Below are 21,641 nucleotides of genomic sequence, written 5' to 3'. Positions count from 1 at the left end.
AGGGCGGCCCCCAGGGACCCGGTGGGCACGCTCCACCGCAAAAAGCTTACTCAGCCCCCGGGGCTGGAGATGGGTCAGGATCAGTTCTTCCACGAAGAGATCTGCCGCCTCCGCCTCTCGGCCCTCCGGCACACCAATAATGCGAACATTGTTCCTCCGGGCCCGACCCTCGGAATCCTCCAGTCGCCGGTCCATCAGGGCGCTCGCCTGGCCAAGCCGGCGCACCTCCTTCTGGAGGGCCACCACGTCCGTAGTGAGGCTCGTTGTGGTGTGGGCCAGGGAGTCAACTCGGTCGTTCGTTTTTGACAAGTCTGCCCTCACAAGGCCCACATCCACCAGGACCGAGTCAATTTTTTGCGCCAAGGTATCGAAACGCTGGTCCACTGAGGCCTTCATCTCTGCGATGGCGCCCATGACGTCCCGGAGGGTCAGATCCATCGGTTGGGCAGGCGCCTCCGTCGGGCCCACCAGGGATGACCGCGATGTCTCCGGAGAACCCTTCTGGAGCGTATAGCGATCCATACTATTGGCCTGGTGCGCCGTGCCACGGCGGGTTGTCTTCATCTTCGCCCGGTCGCCATCTTGTTTGGTGGACATGCTGGCCCTTCCACCGTCGTGCCAAGATCTCCAAACGGGCCGCCACACCAAATCACGGGTGTCAGGGGGGGGGCGGGGGCGACCACCGGGCCGCGGGTCAACCCACCGCCGGCGGGTCAGCCGGGCACCTGGACAAGGCAACACCACCGCACCCCGCTCCGCAGCCCGACCCCGCCTGAGGCAAGGAGGGCGCGAAAGTGAAAGTGCGGGGTACGCGAGTCGCCCAGCCCCGCTCGCCGCTGTTATTCACTTCGTCCCCGGATCGCCCCACTACTCCAATCCGGGGGGCCGGCGAGGAGAAGGCCGCAACCTTCAATCGATGCTCCCACCGGTGTTCGGGGTCCGATTCGAGCCCAAAGAACGGGTGGCGCCTCAGCTCGGGTTCACCGACACAGTCCCCTCAACAAGGACAGGATATCGCCAGGATTAATTCAGGAGGTCGCGGAGGTCCTCGGGAGCCTCGCACCTACGCGGCCATCTTGGTTGCGCGCTAGGCTCCTCCCCCAGCCATGCCCCTTTTGATCAGTTCTATAAGAGGACTGAACCGTAATAGCAAGTTCCTGATTTGTATTGCAGCTATCCCAGATATTATGGAGATATCCAGGTAACTAGCGAGTGACGCATCAGTGTCTGAGGAAGTTGAGGAAGCTCCAGTGTTGTCCAACCCTTGTATGTGGAAGAAACATCCGAGCAGGAGGCAGGTCTTGGAGCACTCTATTATTCCCCTCCTCGATCATTGTCAACCTGGCACAGTACTGAACTGATTCTTGAAGACTAAGGGCAATTTTTGCATTCTAGATTCTGTGACCCTGCCCAAATCTCGACTTTGCTTCACTTCAGCACAACAGATTTTTCTCCATTTTGACCCTTATCAGATTTTACACAGATGTTGCAGCTCCGCCTGAGTCACAAATAGTAATCATCAATAGGACTCACTATGGGACAAGTCTTAAGACCGGAGCTCTACCCTATCCCCTACTAACACGTCTCCCAATAGGAGACATGGAGGCACAAATTGTTGCACTTGTCACATTTAGGCCGGCCCTTTTTTTAAATCCATCCACATGTTGATGGTTTGCACAGTGATGGCTGTCTGGCAGGCTCAACCACTCCTGATCTGATAAAAAAAAAAAAAACAGAGGCGGAGACTTGAGGAGCGCAATGCTGCGAGTTGCTCCAGCTTAGTCAGTTACTGCAACCATTCATAAACCTGGGTCCTCCTGGAGGATTTCCACAGGATTCATCACTGAATCTTGGTTCTTGTGTGCTTCCCGATCTTAGGGCGGGGGGGGGGAAGCATGCAGATGCACACACCCCAGATGTCTACTGTGCTACGCATTCAGTATTTGTATTGTGCCCTTCTGTGGTCTTATGTTTTTTGCCCTCTGAAAGTAATTACAGCTGGATTTAATTCACAAGCAATAAGCATATGCAGGACATGTGGGCTCTTAAAGCTTAGGAGGCTGTTGCATTGACCAAGGGAATTGAGGGAAAGCACAACAGTTTGACCTTTCTCAGCACCATCTCGCATCATAATTCCTTTTTAATGTATACATGATCCCTCTAGCCTGTGTCATCTGCTCTCAAGACATTGACGTCCACCTCTACACCGACAGGCAATTCATTCTCTCCCTCGTGGACAAGACGCCCAGTAACCAATAAAGGTCAATGCCTTCATGACTTAAATTGTCCACTGGCTGAAGATCAACTGTTTGAAGCTGAACACTGACCAGACCAAAATCGTGATCTTTAGGAAGAGCTCCTCATCATGAGACTCCTCCTTGTGGTCACCAGAGCGAACATCTGCACCCAACCACTCCAAGAACCTCAGGAACGTCATTGTCCGCAAGCTTGACATGACCACCCAAGTCATCACTGTCCCCATGTTGTGCTTCCTTACCCTGAATCTGCTGAGGAAGATTTTCATATGGCTTTAAATCGGCACCCGGAAAAGTAACATATACGCATGCCCTCATCTCAAGCCTGCTGGACTACAGGAACACCCTGTGCTGAGAGTAACAAAAAACTCACCAGACTGGCAGACCAGTCAGAATTCCCCTCAATCTAGCATGCCACACTCTCATCATGCTACACTTGCATCATACAACACCTGAAGGAGCTCCACCTGCTCCTCATACTCTCATGAGCACAATTCAGTCCTCACCCCCACTTCCAAGTCACTAACACTGGCTTAGCATACCTCAATGGCTTCTGCTTTCACAGTTCTTATAGGCACCTCCCCTTGCCCAGACTCATACTTGCATGCATCCCGCACATATGGAAAGCCTGGTCCAGCGGTTGAGCCTTCTCCTAAATCACGCCTAAAGCATCAACTGTCCTGCCGCTTCACGTAACTTTAACTTCTTCACATTCTGTAAGAAGCTGAAGACCCAGCTTTTCAAATCGGCCCAGACACTCACCTGCTCAGTTCCAGGATACCTTTCCAGGCGATAGTATGCTGTGCAAATCTGCATAACATAACAAACCGTGGTCATTCCATAGTTGGGTTGGCCCTACACTCATTTCAGGACGTATCTGTGCTGGGAAGGGGATTGTACATTAATTTGTAGCTTTCGCATGTAAAGCATTGCAGGTATTCCAACCCTCCCACAAGGGTTGGCCTAATTACCATATCCAGACAAATTACCCAACCTGGTTATTCCTGTCCACGTTTGTCAATTGAGGAAAACCTCTCTCCTTCAAGATAGTTTTCTGATACACCTTTGTTTACACCCTCCGGTTAGCTCTCTTTCCTCATTCACTTGTCAGAGAAGCTACAGCAACAATGATGGGAAACCATTTTGTAATTGGTGTACAGGTAAACATAATCGGATGTTAGGGTGTGTAAATGTTGTGTGAACTTTGGCCTTTTGTACTGAAAGTCTTTTTTAAAATCTTCTCTTTGGACCGCTGTATCGGGAATTCTCTTCCATGGCTCTTCATCTTCACCTTGTTCCTGCAGTGAACCTTTTTTTTTCCTGAGCAAATATTTCCCAGGATAGATATTGTTGCATGGATCTTGGGTACATATTTGAGCCCTTTCATGAATTGGCTTCTGTTCGTCAAAGGTGTAATTGCCTCCGCTTTGAATATATTTTCTTTGAAGGCATACATACAGATCAGTTGGTTAATGTTACTGATTTCGTGTTTAACATTAATAGCACAAGATCTAATCCAGGCTGGATTGGCTTTGACCGGTTGCTGAGTAATTGAGTATAATTGAATAACAGCCCTGTCTGTTTACAGGATTGCAAAATAGCAAAACTGTCGGAAAACACTTTACAAAACAATGTGGGTAATATTCTGCCTACTGAGGTGCACTTTTGTTACCCCCCCCCCCCCCCCCTTAGGCTTGCATGCCTCCCGGCACAAACCACTCTTCAGTAGTGAAGGACCTACATAGGCTCTCCTGGCCAAGCTGGAGGGACGTTCTGAATATGCCAACAGCTGCCAGAGCATCCCACGTTTTTTTTTTTTGCTTTGCGGTTCATTATGATACTGATGGGGCAACTTCTTTAAATAGAGTTTCCATTTTGGTGCTTCTGCATAGTAAAAATTAAAGTTTTCAGTGGCATTGGTCACTGAATTGGAGCAAGTCGATTTGGTTTCTCAAGACATTGTGTTCTGTACATTAGGTTGTTCTCGGGTAATCCAGTTTGTCTAAGGACCTGTTCCAACAGACGTGTCTTTAGAAGCTTCGACTGATGATTCTGTAGCCAAGAACTGTTTTATTATAAAGTAACACATGGAGTTTAAGTTGCATTCACTGGTGGCCAGCATTTCAATATCCTTTATGACCGCAGAGAAAAGAATGATCGACATATCGCCTTACAGTTTTGATTTAAATTTGTCCACTTCCTACAACAGGGGAATCTTCCATGGACAGGACATGTCTGATATCTCATGCAATTGTTAAAATATTGAAGCAAAGTCTTGCATTGTTCCGCTTGCTTTAGTTATTTGTCATTTCGGGACTCCTTTGAACCGGATTGAGGTTCTCTTCTGACATGGCAGCTACCTCTTTCAAATAAATTCTGGCTTTGCTACATAAAACTAGTCCTTATCATTTAGAGGTTTATTTTTTGAGTGCACGTTTTACAGTTTCTAGAGAGACAAAGGTAGGTTTGTGAGATGTCTGACTTTTCCACCATTTGAAGGCAGGAGGCTAGTGTCTAAACACAAAATAGGCAGACGATTTTGCGAAAAAAAGAGATGGGTATTTTAATTTAGGAATTCTGACTTTCCTTCAACAAGCACGAGCAAGCTTTACTGTTAAGATTTGGAAGCCAGCTCGAGCCTTGCTGGATATTGGTAATGGAAGGGACCTCAAACTATTCTTTTGATAACCTCCTCATGTCACAAATGGATAAACTCTGGAAATGCACACTATTTTGGTACTACTAAAGTGCCTGGGTTTCGTAAGTCTTTCTGAATCGCTATACCCATGTTGGTTTAGAGAGATTTGAGGTCCAATCACACTAATGGGATTTAAAACCGCAGATAGCAAAACTAAAAGAAATGGGAAGCAATATGTCCTGCGGAGTTAATTAGTTCAGATTTGAGAATTTCAGGTACAGAAAATGTTGCCTTGGTCAATAAAAATGAAACCAATGTTACTTATTTAGTAAAGGAATTCATGTGGATACTAATAATCCATAGTCTTAAAGAATATACTGTACAGTAGCCCAGATGCAGACATATTATGTACACAAAAATAATCAAATCCATTGTATGAACAAACAATAGTGCTACTATGGCATTTTGAAGTGATGCCGAAGTGCTCTTGTGGAAAAAGTACAAATAGTATAAAAAATGAATATAAACACATCGAAGAGCATCAGCACAAGTGAGTTTTGGACAAAAATGTTGGATAGCCATCCACCTTGAAAAAACATCTGGAAGTATGTGTTTATCTGGCAGAATATTAAAATAGTTGAAACTGTTTTAAAAGTGTCTATTTAGGTCCTGCCACCCAAGAGTTACTGTTAAGGGCTGTCTTTGTCTGAACAGGGGGTAATCTCCACTAATTAATTGGCCACTGAAAGGAACACAATTGAGGCTATGAGTACACCGTTGCAGTGGGGTGTGTTATTCAGTGAAAAATAAATGTGTAATAAGATTCCCCAAAAAAAGATCTGGAGAGTAGCACACTAAAATGAAAGAATAATAAGTTGGAGAGAGAATCAAAAACAAAACACTACTGCAAACGGAAACGAAGTACTGCCTAACTTGCTAAGTGAAAGGTTGAACACTTCAGCCCTAAATGTAGAGATATGGAGATGCAAATTGTATAGTGTACTGTATGTAACACTTGTGCTTTTGCAATGCATGTCATAGGGCACTTACCTCTGACGAGTTGATTTTCAGAGCGAGCAGTGTCTCACTGTTGAGGGCATCTACTGAAGAGCATTAATCTTCCGGAGCACATGGGGGGGATATTAGAATTGCAGTGTTTTTGATGTAAGGATGCGTATGTAAGAGGAAAAAGATATCTGTGCACGTGTGCTGCAACAACTATGAGTCAGAAACGGATATATATGATTATGAGCATCAGTAGAGTAAAGAAAAGGTAGGATTCTACCTTACTGCTCTAACAATGAATATATGGAGGCATATAGATACATAACAGTAATGGTACTCCTACGATGCAAACCCTAACCAGATGTACCTAAGAGTATCTAGCATGTATGTAGGTGTATAGCCAAGAATTCCCTTAGGATAGAGCCAACCCCATTACCGGATGTGGGAGAGCGAAGGACCCCATCTTGGTCTCCAGGTGAACACCCCTGCAAGGGATGTCAGACCACTGCATGCTGGAGTGTCTGCATGCAGGGACTTCAGCGTCTCGCGTCAGCATGGATGTCTTTCTCCTCTAGTTTGCCCAGCGAAGATATAGTGCTTATGTACCCGAAAGCTACCCTCAGGGGTTCTTCCTAGAAGTGTACTAAGGGCATGTCGGTCAAGGATGATGACAGAAGTGAACCTTATACAGAGTTATTATGCAGAAGATGGTAATCCTGCTGTGTTACTGAGATTCCTCATGCATAATATATGAGGCTAGTTTTCGAAGTACACGACAGTCATGTAGCACCTGACTAGGTAAAAGGTCCGCTCCGACCCATTATGTAGAACAATGGTTGAACAGATGGAGGTAAAAGGTCGTGGAACTACCTTGGCCTATATTCGGGTACATTGAGGTTCATAACAATAGCCGCCCAGCGAACTGCAACCGTTCCTGTCAGTGATGCGCACATGCGTGAGGTGGCAGAAAACTGCCTTACCAATATGGCCTCCAGGAGACGATGCGTGCTAAACTGGCAATTGTAAAGGGGGAACTGATGAGTAAATCAACTTCCAAAATGACTAGAGTGAATAATGATCCTCAGGAAGTTGTGGACTTTTGACATTTGAAGTCTTGATAAAGATTTAGTTTCCATCCATCCACTCTTGGTGAACAAAGAATATAAAAGCATGCTGGGTTTGTTTCTTGGAGCTGTTGGTTATCCTGGAGATTGAAGCAACTCACTTGTCTGTTAGTGACTTGTGTACACATTTCAGTGCTTATCTCATAAATCGCCATTCTCATCAGTATTGCTAACCAGCTCTGAGTGAAAATCGTTCAAGATTTGTATAGAGATCGTCTGCTTCACCCTTGAGGGTCTTAAGGCGAGGAATTGGCGCATGTTAGTCACGATTGCGCAGTTAGCTCCTTCAAAATTGTTTGTGTTTTTTTTTTAAATTTCTTTTTTATCTGATTTTAAAATGTATTGATATAAGAATAATTGAAATTGGGACTCTGCAACCCTTGCTTGTTCAGGGTTTTCCTTGTGTAATGGCATTAATTCCCCTGCCGATACCATTTAAGCAATTGGTTCAGAGGAACATTTTAGAGTTTTTTTTGTTTTTTTTTGTGTCATAGACCGCAATGACTACTGACTTCATTTAGGGTCTTCAAACTGAGATGTACATTGTAGATATAAGCCAAAACAAAAAACCCTTTCTTTAATTCTAGACCAAGGTTTACCGCTATATATTTAAACTTGAATGAGAGACCCCTAGTCCTAGCAAAACAATACTTCTAGGTTTCCTGGCATAAAATACGAAACACTAATACTATACATGGTGTACAGTTAGTTATCCATAAATATTACTGATGGGTTATTAAGTGCTAGGATATGAAGTGCATAAAAAAGCACAACTTATTCATGTTGCAGTCATTACTGAGAATGTTTTTTTTAATATTTTGAATTTTACATCTATCCTCTGAATCCCCAGTGTCTTCCCTGTTAAATGTAGTTTACCAAGTTCTTTAACATTTTTTTTTCTTATTTTTTAAACTTAACATGCTGCATCTGTACGTTTATGCTCTGTAGGAAGTAATTGAGATTAATGCAGTTGGTCCCTGTAGTTCTACCCAAATAGTTTGTGCACACAAAATAGTTCCGGAGGGAACTTCCCAATTTAATTGAAGTTTTCAGTGACTTGGCATTAAACTATGCTTCACGCCCTAAAATGGACAAGTTGGTTTACTAGGTTTCCATTTGTAAATTTAAACTAGAACCAAATACATTAGTGGAGAGATTTGGACGCAAGTAGAATTTTAACATGGAGGCAAAATTGCATCTAGTATTTCGAACTTTCTGACATTTTAAAAATATGGAGCCTTACTAGTGATGCTTCTCTGCTGACCTGGAATTATAAATCGTTCTGTTGAAAGATGTTTGCAAATCAAACTGCCAGTGTTATGCTTTTTGAGGTTGACCTTTTCCTGGCCGTATGAGGATTCATGTTGGCAGACTAGCTTATCAAGAGTACATCTGTTTCAACAACCTTTTTGGGCGTGTCTTGCAAATGCATATTTCTGACCTCTTGCAAATACTACTCATTTGAGCTATGGGGTATCTGTTCATTCCTTGCAAAACCGCCAGTTAAAGCAACGTTGTTAAGACGTTCCAAAAGACATACTGCTAAAAATTACCCAGGTATGGTTAGTTTCAGCCCAAGTAGCCCCCCCCCCTCCAAAAAAACCCACACTTTTCCCCACACCTCACGTGTGTTCTCTTGTGGTGATTGACCTCACTTAAGACGCCAACATATTTAACTAGATGTCCTTACAAATTATCCACTTCTGAAAGATGGTAATTCTACCTAATAAGTGAAATTTGAAGAGTGTGCATGTGGGCCATGTAGTTTTAACTGATGTCATTTGTGGTGTTGTGTAGAAACACTCTTTGCATTACTACCCTAAGAAGAAATTTCAGTGGTTCTTGTACATTGATTTAAAAAAAAAAAAAAGTAACCCTGCTTGGATTATATTTTAAAGTACATTTTTATTAATGTGTTTTATCAAATGCACTGGATTAAAAAAATGTGCAGCCCAGGATAGTTTTAGATGATAGGTATTTCTATTATGCAATTTATTGATCCTAATATGACCAGATCGTAGGCTAAGTTTACCTTGCTGAAATTTAAACTTCTAATTTGCTGGTAACAGCAGATATCTGGCCAAACATTAACTTCCTGAGAAACCTTGCCAATTTTTTAATTGCACTGAATAGTAACTGGTCTTTATCCATAACTGTCCTTAGCAAATATTCTTTATTCATTTGTCTGCAGGATTTGCTCAGCCTCTGTCTGTGTCTTTACCCTTCCAACTTGCTTTTAGGTGAGCCTTGCGGTTAAAGGGAGAGGAAGTTTGGCTGTTCTGCTCCCTGTCGGTCCTGAGCTCAACCTATGCACTTATCCAACACCCCGGCCTCCATTGCATGCTGGACATGCACTGCAGTGTTGCTCTGGACTCCGCTCATCGTTGGTCCAAAGCCTGCTTGTCATGAAGCACATATTTGCGCTATACAAAACTTTATAAATAAATCAATAAATTATTACAAATCTTTGTTCTGTGGGTTTTTGGCACAGATTGTGGCCAGCCCTGTATCGGTTTCATCTGCCCCAAAAATGCTCTGGGTGCTGACTTCGGTTATACCCTGCAGGCTGTTGCCAAAGGCCATAGCTGAGTGTCTCAGAGCATACTATGCATGCCCTAGTGCTGTGACCAGCAGGCTTTTTGCAAAGGGTGTGTCACTTATGATCATGCCTTTCCCTTTCAGGTTTGGCTATTGACTGTGGATAGTGGTTGTGACCTACAGTGACACCCTGTGCCCACTTCTGCTGAGCCTTCTAGGCATTGCCATCAGACCTGCTGTGTTTGCTACTGCGAAAGAGCACTGCCTATGGTCATTCCCTATGAGTCCAGGGCCTATTGAGCCGGTCCTTTGTTTCTGCGCTGCAACCTCAGAGCACAAGGTGCTCAATTATCACCCTACTAGGAACTTTCACAGCATATATGAATATATTTTTCCTTGAACTTTACAAATATGCTCCTTGCTAATGAACTGAGTGATAGCTGTACTCAAATACTCAGATTCTGACCTTAGGAGTTTCATTTACATTTGTCAACCGATACACAAAGCCAATCATCCAGATATTTGTAAAAGCCTGATTAACATATCTTTAGTTGCGGAACAAGCTTGTACTAAACCATAAAAGGGAGCTAGCAGAACCAAACTCCAGCTCCAATGCAAGTTTGGCGTAATTTTTTCCAGTAAAGTTTGCACTTGTTGTGAGCAAAAGTTCCTATAAGATTTTGAATGGAAGATGCACCTGGTCTGTCTTTTAAGATTACGGTGCAAAGTCAGTAGACCGGTCACAGACATACACTTGGGGCCTCATGTAGGTCGCCAAATACCGGTCGGTAACGGCCGATTTTCGGTAATTATACCGTTACCGACCGGTATTTTGGCGTTTGGTATGTAGGGGGATCATTTTTTAATTCGGTAATTTACCGAATCGGTAAAATTACCGAATCGGTAAAATTACCGAATCGGTAATTTTACCGATTCGGTAAATTCCGAATACAAAAATGAGATGTAGGGGGAGTGTGTGGGTGATGTTTTGAGTCGGTATTTACCACCAACTAATAGTTGGTGGTAAATAATGTATGGTTGTGTAAACGCATGTGATAGCGCGTAGAAGTGTGCAATGTGGCAGACATACATGCCCTTAGGGCATGAATGTGTGCCACATGTGCACACATGGCCGAATCAGGGGTGCAACAGGGTGTCAATGTGACACCCTGCCACCCTTGCAAGTGTTCCCCCCATTACCGAATCGGTATTTACCGATTCGGTAATGAGACATACCTTCCCATCAATGGGAAGGTATGCCTCATTACCGAATCGGTAAATACCGATTCGGTAATTACCGAATGTTAACGAATCGGTAAAAATTACCGACACTTTACCTACATACGAGTTACCACTTCTTAAATACCGATTCGGTAACGTTCGGTATTTAAGAAGTGGTAACTGGTATGCTACCTACATGAGGCCCTTGATGTGGTAAACCTTTGCAGGTATTTTAACCGGCAACAAAGTTATCGGTGGAGGCTAAATTGGTTATTCCATAAGATAAAGCATTAAATCTAACACATTAGGGCGACACAAGCACACTTGTTGTAAGGCCTTTTTTCGTTTTTTAGTAGAGTTTTGTAATCTTAAAGTTTGGGGATTTTTGGTTGTGTCTGTATATGTTACGTCGGAATTTACAAGCATTTCTGGTACTGCTTGAGCCTGAATTATCACTTATTAGATCCGCAGCCTAACTTCAGTTTCGTCTTTTTATGAGTTTTAAGCATGTAAATACTGAAACTGATTGACGATCTTTTTTTTGCAGGTATTCGATACAGCACAGAAGTTAGCGTTGATGAAGTTAAAGCATTGGCATCTTTAATGACTTACAAATGTGCTGTAGTAGGTACGTTTCATTTTTTTCTCTCCAAAAATCAATGCTTGATGACCCATCTTTACATTTCTGAAAATCTAAATTCAGTGTTGGCATCTAAGAAATTCAGTTATGTTTTTAATCTGCCCCATCCTAATTATGTGTAAGCTCAAATAGCGATGTAGAGAATTTGACCTTATGGGGGGGGGTTACGTTGTGTATTCCAAGTCAATGATATGACAGGCATTCATGAGAGCCTGCTCTTTCACACTAACAAACCCATGACCTGCCTATGCTCACATAGTGTTTACCATTGTTTCTAACTAATAGATTGTAGTGTGATGTATTCGATTTGCAATCTACAATTTGCTTGAGTAAATCGATCCTTTTTTGTATCTACTTTCTGGACCTTAGTAAAACCAAACTTACCTATTCACGACAAGTTCTAGACATCTCATGGAGTGGTCTAGAGAAGAAACTAGAGGGTTGTTGGGTAATGATGCGTTTTCCTTGGTTATATTTCCTGGTTTACAGTTGTATTTAAAGGAGTCTTACATCTTGCTGCTCTTAGAAATACAAGGGGGATATAAAGAGATGACCTAACTTATTTGACCTGCTAGAGTTTTTCTGAAAGCTGTGAGCAGGGCTGCTTCTCAAAATATGGTTCAGAAAAGTAACCTGTTCCTTCACTTTCAGATGTGCCTTTTGGTGGAGCAAAAGCTGGCGTTAAGATCAATACTAGGAACTATTCAGTAAGTATTAGTGGTTACTTGCATAGGAATGTTCCAACTAAACGCTGTATGTGTTTTCAGAACACTGATTATCTGCATTTTTGTGTGTGTGTAATTTGTGCTCTGTGCATGGCAATGGTAATGTTTATTGTCAAACTGGTGTTTCTAGTTTATATTGTTAATACCTAACCAAGCAGTCTGTGGGGCAATGAGCAATGCATCATGTTACATAAAATGTCCAAGCACAATGGTGTGTTATGTTTAAGTTCTACTACTAATGTAATCTAGAACCCTCTGCATAAGGGGGACAGTGCACACGCAACTGAACTACAGTTCTCAGTACTTTAAAATTGGAATTCAGATTTTTACAAGTTGTGGCTGTATCCAAGGTGATTGTTTCCCTTCCCTTTTCTGTGAGAGGCTGTTTGGTTTTGAGCTCACCTTCTTCATGCCCTTTCAGTATGGAAACCAGTGATATTTAGGGTATTGATTAGTAAGATATATATATATACAAAGTAAAGGGAAATCACCTTTGCAGGTGTTGATTGACAGTTAAAAACGGATGCTTGGTGTTTTCCCGATCCTTGACAGTCACAATTTCAACCCGCTGCCCTCTCTTCCACCTCCTCCTTCCCATATTACTGAAAATTCAAGAAGTGGACTCTAGAATGGAGTGTTTAGCCAAGTTGGTAAAATGAATTCTTGCTAACAACATATATCCCATTTGACTCTTGGACCTTGAAAAGTGCTTTATAACCCACAAAGAGTCAGTGCAGGACATCCAACAGAGTAAACCACAGTATCTCCCTGCAGCTTGTGGAAGGCATGCAGCTTCAACCTGAGTATTCTGAAGCCTGACTGTTTAAAATTTGAAAAAATCCAAGGAAAGTGATTTGCTGCTGTCTAGCCCAGGGCCTAATATAGTGTCACTTGAGTCTTTTTAGAGTTTGGGCTTTCTAGAGTTTTAGAAAGGCAGAATCTGAGAAGGATACTTTTAAGTGAAAAAAACAGACCATATAAATGGAAATGTTTTGAAAGAACAGGAAAAGATAGCCTTATTGGTGATGCTTTGGGATGGTGTGGTCGCATTAGCTGCTATCTGTTTTGTACGTTTTTACGGCTTGAGGATTTTTCATTTCGTTACACAATTTCACGTGTCCAAAATAAAAGCAAACCAGTTGCTGACCATCTAGCCCTGTAAGTACACTGTGTAATTTTGTTAGTAGCTGTGGCATTCTTGTCTGAATCATGGTGCTAGCAACATTCACCAGTAAGCGGAAGCCCAAGGAGCAGTTACGACAGCCCAAGAGTGACGGATCGACATGGAACAAGCCAGTACACATGCATTCATCCAGAGGGATGCTACTGTCAATCCTAAGAAATTCCGTTTTAATGTCTCAACAAGAACATTAATAGTTCTGCCAATGCATGCGCTGGCATCGGAAAATGCTAATAACTGTTGGCGTCTAACTGCGTTGCAGGCCGGGTGGTACGCAGTGCGTCCTGCACCTCACGAATGTACAGGTCGCAGCATCACAGCGGCAATAGCCGACTGTGTCGGGGACAGGATTTCTTACTTCTCTTAGGTTTCTTCCAGCTCCCAACTGCAGGAACAACCTCCAGAGGCCCCAAACTAGAATAGGCACCTCCTGTCAGGTCAGAACTCCCAGCAATAGAGTTCTGGGGAGCTGAGAGTGAAGTCTTTGTGTCCCTGAGACTTCAGAACAGGAGTCCCGCACACTCAGGCACTTGGAGATTCTTCTTCAAGCAGGGTCACCGTACAGTACGTCTTTGTCCTTTCCGTGGCAGAAACCGCAACTGCAGGGTAACCCCACACAGCAAAGGGGCAGTGCTACTTCGCACAGCTCTACAGTTCTTCTCCTTGGCAAAGGTTCCTCTTGAGTCAAAAAGTGATCCAAAGTTCTGGGGTTTAAGGTCTACTACTTATACCCTTTGTCTTTGACCCTGAGCCCAGACCAAACCAGTTCAGTCCTCACTGGTGCAGTATGATTACAGGGGGTGGAGACCGCATTGGGCAAGGGAGGCAGCCCCCCCGTGGCTGTCTAAAGTGAATGCGCATCCCCAGTCACTCCAAAACCAGACAGTCAATCTACAAACAGGCAGAGGCACACAAAATGGTTAAACAAGAAAATGCCTACTTTATAAAAGTGGCATTTTCAAATGCACAATTTAAAAACCTTTTTACTAAACCATTTTTAGTAAATTATGAGTTCAGAGTGCCTAAACGTTATTTCTCCATCTTGACCCAATGGGAAGTTATATTTGTAAGAGGTTACAAAGTATCTTCTATTCTACCCAATGGGGCAGATAGCCTTTGAATACTGAAAAACGAAATGGGCAGTATTTCACTATTAGGACATGTTGCACATACCAGTACATGGCCTACCTTTTACATACACTGCACCCTGCCTAGGGCGTACCTTGGGCCTATCATAGGGGTGCTTGCATGCAAGAAAAGGGACGGTTAGGGCTCGGTAAGTGGGTGCACTTGCCTGCTCGACATGGCAGGTTAAAACTGCACACAGACACTGCAGTAGCAGGTCTGAGAGCCCTTTTCAGGGCTACTCACGTGGGTGGCACAATTACATAGGGAGCACTTGTATTTTGACACTGATCAGCGGTGGCGAAGTGCCCAAAGCATCTAAGCCAGCAAAAACTAAATCCAGCACAGCATCAAAAATACAGGAAGTAGAGGCAGAAAGTCAGTGGAAACGATGCCAAGTCTAACACCAGGCATCAGACTTGATGCGGAAACTTTCATCAGCAGTACCACTGTGCTCTGGTAGGTGGCGTTACTCGCTACGCCGTTTGTCATCCACGCCGGAAGTGATCTGCGCAGTGTATACATAGACGCCACTCCAGCGTGCTGACGTCCATTCTTTTCTTTCTGCAGTAGTCGGCACAGATCCGTTAGAAAAGCTACCTCCAGTCACTTTTTGACAGACCTTTTTTTGTCCAGCAAATATCGGTAACAGACCCACACCTTGTCGGGCTCTGGTACCTCGAGGGCAACTGTGAGGCCGAGACCCGTGCCGATTGCTGCGCCATGCACTCCAAGGCCTTGAGGGAGCTGTCCCTCAAGCTCCTTGCTGCTCTACGTGCGATGCTGCAAGAGTATTGATCCGGTGAAGAGAGAGGTTTCGGGATTGGTTGCAGAGGCATCTATCATCACAGTCAAAGTAGCTTGTGCGTTTGGTAAAGTCTCTCAAAAGGATGAAAAACAAAGTAGAAATGGTCTTTGACTTCGCCCCGTCAGTTGAAGCCATCCAATGAGAGAATGTTGGAATTTGAGGCCTGGCTCAGTGGTTGAGCCTGGGCAGTCTCTGCACCTTCCTGAGTTTTCAGGAGCAACCCCCACCCAACTCAGTGAATTTTATAAGACCAAGAGCCTGCAGGCTGGGGAGGGCCTGACCGGTCTTGTAAGGGCCCCTACTTGTCTCCAGCAGTTACCTCACCTCCTGCACGTGCTAGTCGGGCCCCTTGGAAACTTCAGTGTTTCCAGACCACTGCCGGTCAAGCCACCTCCACCTTCCCTGGCACCGGCTCAATTGCCGAAGTCCCCCAGCACCCACTGGTGGCGCAGTCCCCATACTCCTCCCTTGACTCTGATGCAGAGGTTGTGAGAGTTGTCCGACACAGACTCTAGCACTGACTGGGGACAGACCACCCAGGTAGGAGGCTGTCCCCTATTCCTTAGGGCTAGGACTTTGGAATGATTGGGAGAACTTGACCCTGATGAACACCAGCCTGAGCTGTCATCAGGGACACCTTGTGTGAGGATCTGGCGGATGCCAGTGGACTGGATACGTCCCCAGGTACTGGCTTGGTTTCTCCTCCTACCATGGCTACAGAGGAAGGAGCCTCATCCACTAGGGTGGTGAGGAGGGCGGCTGATGTCTTGGACCATCAGCTACTCACTGTGGCTGTCAAGACTGTCTTGACTGATGTGCTTCAGCCGGGAGTCACCGCTTCTCTCGTTTAACAAAGCCCTCACGGATGTCCTACTTGGGGCCTTGTCTAAGCCCTGCACAGGAGCTGTTGAGAATAGGTTGTGTGCCTGCCGCCATTGCCTCACCCAAGGGACCCCAGTTTCCTCACATCACACCCCAAAACTGAAAGCTTGGTGGTCCAAGCATCCACTTCTAAATTAAGTCCTGGCTCATTCCCTACAACTCTCCTGGATGGGGAATCCAAGAGGATGGATACCCTGAAACTTTCTCTTCCACCAGTCTGGTACTGCTGTCGGTGAACACCGCATGCCTTTTGGGCCGAAACTCACACTCACTCTGGAACTCTGTTGCGCAGGTTCTGCCTATAGTTTACAAGAAGGCCCAAGCCATACTCTCTCAAGCTATTGCTGATGGGAGAGATGAAGCTAAGTTCGCCATACTCTGAGCTATATGCAACGGATTCAATAGGCAGAGAGGTTTCTTATTCTGTGGCCTTACAGAGTCACACCTGACTGAGGAAGACTGACTTTTCTGGGCAGGTCCAGGCCTCACTCGTGGACATGCCCTTTGATAGCTCCTGCCTCTTCAAAGACTTAATCAGCATTGGCGTGCATCAAGGATAGTAGAGCTACAGCCAGGTCCTTGGGCCTTTGCATCGCCCCTCGCCAACCAATGTCTGCTGCGTCTCCCAACTGGTCAGCCACCACTGCCAGCAATATTCTCCGTGCTTGCGTGGCAGAGAAAGTGCACACCGGTATCTTGGGTCAGGTAGCTAGAGGGGAGCTGCATCCCTCGCCCCAGGAAGCCACACACACCAAACCCCTTTAATTTCCCCTCTTACCATCATGGTCACGAAGGAGGATGTTAGATACGCTATCAACTGTACCACTAAAGGTCGATCACATTCAACCCCTGGATTCTCCAGATTGTCCAAAGGGGCTGCTCCCTTCCCTTTGACTACCCTACCACCCATTCCACCTACTTGCAGCAAGCTGACAGAGGACCTGATCTCATTACTATGCAAGGAAGGGCAGGCTCTGTTGGCCAAGGTAGCCATAGAGAGGGTGCCAGCATTAGAAGTAGGTCATGGTTGCTATTCCCGCTACTTTCTAGTGCCCAAATAAGATGGAGGGCATTGTCCTATCCTAGACTTGTGCCCTCTCAATTTCTTCAGTTCAGTTACCGAAGGTAAATTGTTTATCTGGTAATTGCAGAGTGAGCACAAGGCTGAGTTAATTTTAGGCCTTAAACTTGGCCCATTAAGAAGTACACCTGAAAAAAGTTATTGTTTAAGAAACAAGTAGACATTTACACTTCTTTTGCATCGAGCCTTACGTAGAGTTCACTTCGACCATTTTGAGTTAACTTTGAGTTTTGTAAAACCGAAGTTTTTTTGTTTAAAAAACAAATTAATGTTGCACTCTTTCCCTTTTTGTGGACATACTTGTAAGAATATGTAATTTGTTGTAGATATGTTCACTGTTTACATATTCTATTTACATGGTCATTTGTGTCATCGTTGGTCAATAATCTGTAATTTGTTAATATACATAGTATTAACTTAAAAAAGATTATTTGAATTGTTGCTATATCCTATTGTAATTTGTGAATTATTCCTTTTGTGGAACCAGTTTGTTTAGCCTCCTGATTTGCTAGACCTCCTTTTACAATGTAGTCATGTGGAAGGAACTGGGCGCCTACTTAACTATTGGTATTAAGAGGCGACGACCGAGAGCTAACCTGATGAGAGTAGTGTCAGTTAATGCGATCAATATTGGTGTAGTAAAGTCCCATTTTGATTTTTATTGTCAGAACTTTTTCTTTCCTTATAGTACATTGGATCTATACTTTTCAGATTATTTTTTTTGGTCAAGTTGCTAGCATTGGTAAAAGAGTGAAGCTTAATCGTAATTATTCTCATCCTGATCTAGAATTTATCTCCTGAACTGTGTAGAACCTTGAGAATGCTGCCTCCAGTAAAAGCTAAACTTGATTTGTACGTGTACAGGCAAGATATTTACTTTCTAGTATGGAAAGGCCTTTGATATGTTTGCTGTTAGCAATGATTTAGTTAGGGTTAGGGCATTAAAAAGACATTGAACAAGCGAATGGTACAAGTGTATTTCTATATGTAAAAGGTTGTACATTGTGATACAGACTATGTTTTTGGTCATAGCTCTGGTACATTGGCAAAATTCGGCCATGTGAACCTGTTTTCATATGGCAGTGGTTTTGTTGGTCTCAAATCGAGTCCTATAGAGACGCTATCAAGACTCATCTACCGTGTCCAAGCTTAGACCAGTCACATCAGAATCAACCAGATCCACCAGTAGGACATAGCACAAAGGAGATCTGTAAGAAATAATGGGCTTGAACCTTTTATCAACAGCAAATGCACTTCTTTGGTTCCAAACTTAGAGTGCCATCATCGCTGTTTGAGCCATGCTTTCTGTGTAGTGAGTTTAAGCAGATATATGTGAGACATTACCTGTAACCCTAACAAAGTTTGTCCTGAGAGTCTTCATGTAATGTTTAATAAAATGTTTGTATTAAATGCATGCAGATAATTTGTTAGCACATTTAATTGATGTTTTCTGTGATCTCTTTGAGAAACCTTGCTGTATTGTTCTCCAGTCCCAACGACTGAACAGATGTAAAATCCTAATTTAAAGATCTAGGTTCTACTTGTGTGTAAATTTTTTTCTCTTTTTGTTCTAGGACAGTGAGTTGGAAAAAATAACCAGAAGATTCACCATTGAGCTGGCAAAGAAAGGTTTCATTGGTATGTGTCTCATCTAGATTAGACTGTGTTTAGACTTTGGTTTTAGAGTGGAGACAGGAGGGGAGGATTAACAGTTGTTATCCTGAAACAGTTCACTTAGAAGCAATCTAACATGAGCAAAACTATCTGAATGAACTATGTTCATGTGGGTTACTAAAACCATTGTATTGTGGACAGAAGTACTAGTATTGCCATACAAAACTAGTGTGTGGGGTAAGTCTTTTATTTGCCTTAATTTATGAAGGTGGCGCACATCTTGAGGTGGGGAGCCTCAGTAATTATGCATATCTTTAACATTTCCCCTTTTACGCCGCTGCATTCCAATTCTATTTCATGGAGCATAGAAGGAAATTGGTGTAATAGAATTACCGTTGGAGTAGACATTTCCTAGCTCCCTCAATTCACCTTACAGGAAAGTAAAAATCCTGTTAATCCCAGCCGATGAGAACCGGCCCTCTGAATATTAGGGGTGACATCATAAATGACAGATTTATGCAGAGTTTTGCCTATGGGGTTGGCTTGTTGTTTTTATTTTTAAATTGGGACTAAATTGACCCTATTTTTACATAGGAAGACAGCATCCAGACAGAACAAAAGACCTGTAGCCTTGATGGACTATGTAGACCCTTATACTACACCATGTGCATACTAGAATAGAGAATGACTTATTTCACACCAAGAACAGGATTTAGACATAGCCACACACGGTCAAACAACTTTCCAACTTTGGGTTACTATGATGTATTAAATGTTCCAGAAGGTAGTGTTTATTGACCTGCTGATGGATTTTGACAAAAGGAATTTAAGAAAACTGTGGACATCTGGGTAGTTTATGGGGTTAATTAAATCCTTGCCCCACAAATATTTTGTGAGTGTGAGATCTGGGGCCGTATTACACATTATCACGGTTTGCTTCCAGTGCACCTTTTGGTGTATGCGCTGCCCCCAGGGCAGCCGTGAACCCAAACTCCCCTCGGGGCAGCGCATTCATGTGAAAACACGAAGCAGGCAGCACCCACCAGCAATTTCAGAGGGGTTTAGAGATTCCATCCCCCTGGAAGGTGATGTCTGGTGCGCCACCTTTCAAATGACAGACTGTCAATCCGCCGCTTGAGGGCTTCTTTGACTCTGTGCTAGCGTCTGTAATATGGCGCGGGTGCAGAAGCAAAGGAATTCCCTCATTTGCATAGGACACGCCCCTATGCAAATGAGAGAACACCCTCTGATAGTCCTGGCGCTTTATGTGCGCCAGCGCTATCGGTACTATAGAAGGGACACACAAGCGTCTGCATCCCCTTCTATAATACCAAAGTGCCACTGGGGCGCGGAAAGCAGGTGCAAATGCCTGTTGGGCCCCCGGGACACCATCTGTAATGCGGCCCCTGGTAAGCCAGTGGAATGCACAGGTTATTTCCTTGATGGACAGGTTGTTCACCAAGTGTGACTGCAGCTCCTTCTGTTTATTTTTGGAGCTGTTAGGCGTTATATGGTAGGCAGTGAACTCCCAGGATGGGCAAAAGGGCTATACCCTTTCTTCTATTTGCAGAATATGCCTCCTTTATATGATGTATTCTCTATGTGCTTCTCATCTTAATAAAGGGAGGTTTGTTCATCAAGATTCAGAAAAAGACTATGATTTGGATTGTGAATCCGTGGTGCTTCATCCCTCCTCAAAATCCAGATGTAATATTTGGGTAATTCTACTGGATTGCACCAATCTATTAGTCTACCTAGGGATAAGCACCTCCCCATCTCTCTCTTGTAGAGAAACTGATACCAAGGAGACCGTGCAGTGCCGTCTGCAGCTTTAATCATAAAGTAGGAGAATGTTGTTTTGGTACATGGGAGATTGTAGATTAAGGGAGTAAGTAGAGGTTCAAGTAAATCGTATCATTTGATAGCCTTGTGATTTCTAATTTTCATGCTTGTTCAGCCATTATATTTTTTTTGGTGGTGAAGAGGCTACTGTTGCTCATACTATGGGTGATACCTGCTTTAAGGCTTGATCTTTGCAGTGTCTGGGATAAAACGTATCTGCCCTTAAGGGGCAAGCCTTTTTCTTAGTTCAGTTTTAATATTTTTATTCTGGAGTAAGTGTTGAGGGTGAGCCCTACACCTCCTGTACTTGTTCTTGCATTAAGGGCCTATTAGGACACACAGCTTTGGTGGTGGTGTGCAGTTATGGGGAAGAGAAAAGCGCCTGACACCAAGTCATTGTGACCACATACCGCTCCTAGAGTCTCCGCCATCAAGTTTTTTTTAAATCGAGCTGTTTTGGTGGTCTCGATGGAGATTGAGTTGGCTGAATGAAGGCTGTTCTAACTAGCGACAACCTTTAGTCTGACTGCTAACACCATGCCCCCCTCCCCCCCCCCCCCTCCTCTCCCCGGTCACCCTGATGTCCTCAGGAGGGTGGAGGAGTTTGGTGGTACAAGTAACAACAGAACATTAGTGGGTTGGGTGGTGACCAGGGTTGGCCCAGATGTCGGGGCCCCACCTCAAATGGGGGGTTAGGAGTGGGGGAAGGGTCATCAGGAACAGACTCATTCAGGCCCCATTGCCAGCCCAAGTAAAGGAGACGTTTGGCAGCTCCTAACTAGAGGAGCACCATAGTTAACGCAGGTGCTTAAACTGGTCCACTTTCAGGTTGTGTCCTGTGATCTAACCCCTTTATTGATAACCTGCTGTCCGAGTTTAATGCTGTCTTAAATGCCACACTAGATCATATCTTGTCCAAGCCAACCAAAATTGAATCTCTAGTCTTGTTGATCTTGGTCCATA

The 21,641-nt window shown here is 44.0% G+C and overlaps 1 protein-coding gene across 1 annotated transcript in view; it reads left to right on the top strand.

Annotated features, from left to right (window-relative positions):
- Nucleotides 1–21,641, top strand: part of GLUD1 (glutamate dehydrogenase 1) — a 140,832-nt gene that overhangs the window by 28,934 nt on the left and 90,257 nt on the right. Inside the window, exons 2-4 of the mRNA XM_085607853.1 lie at nucleotides 11,329–11,409; nucleotides 12,073–12,128; nucleotides 18,797–18,860. Of these exons, the coding sequence (XP_085463979.1) occupies nucleotides 11,329–11,409; nucleotides 12,073–12,128; nucleotides 18,797–18,860 (201 nt within the window). The remainder of the gene's footprint in view (nucleotides 1–11,328; nucleotides 11,410–12,072; nucleotides 12,129–18,796; nucleotides 18,861–21,641) is intronic.

The sequence above is a fragment of the Triturus cristatus genome, chromosome 1_2 (assembly GCF_964204655.1).
Source record: "Triturus cristatus chromosome 1_2, aTriCri1.1, whole genome shotgun sequence".
NCBI classification, from domain to species: domain Eukaryota; kingdom Metazoa; phylum Chordata; class Amphibia; order Caudata; family Salamandridae; genus Triturus; species Triturus cristatus.
The sequence above is the reverse complement of the archived record's forward strand: the minus strand, read 5'-3'. Positions and strand labels throughout refer to the sequence as shown.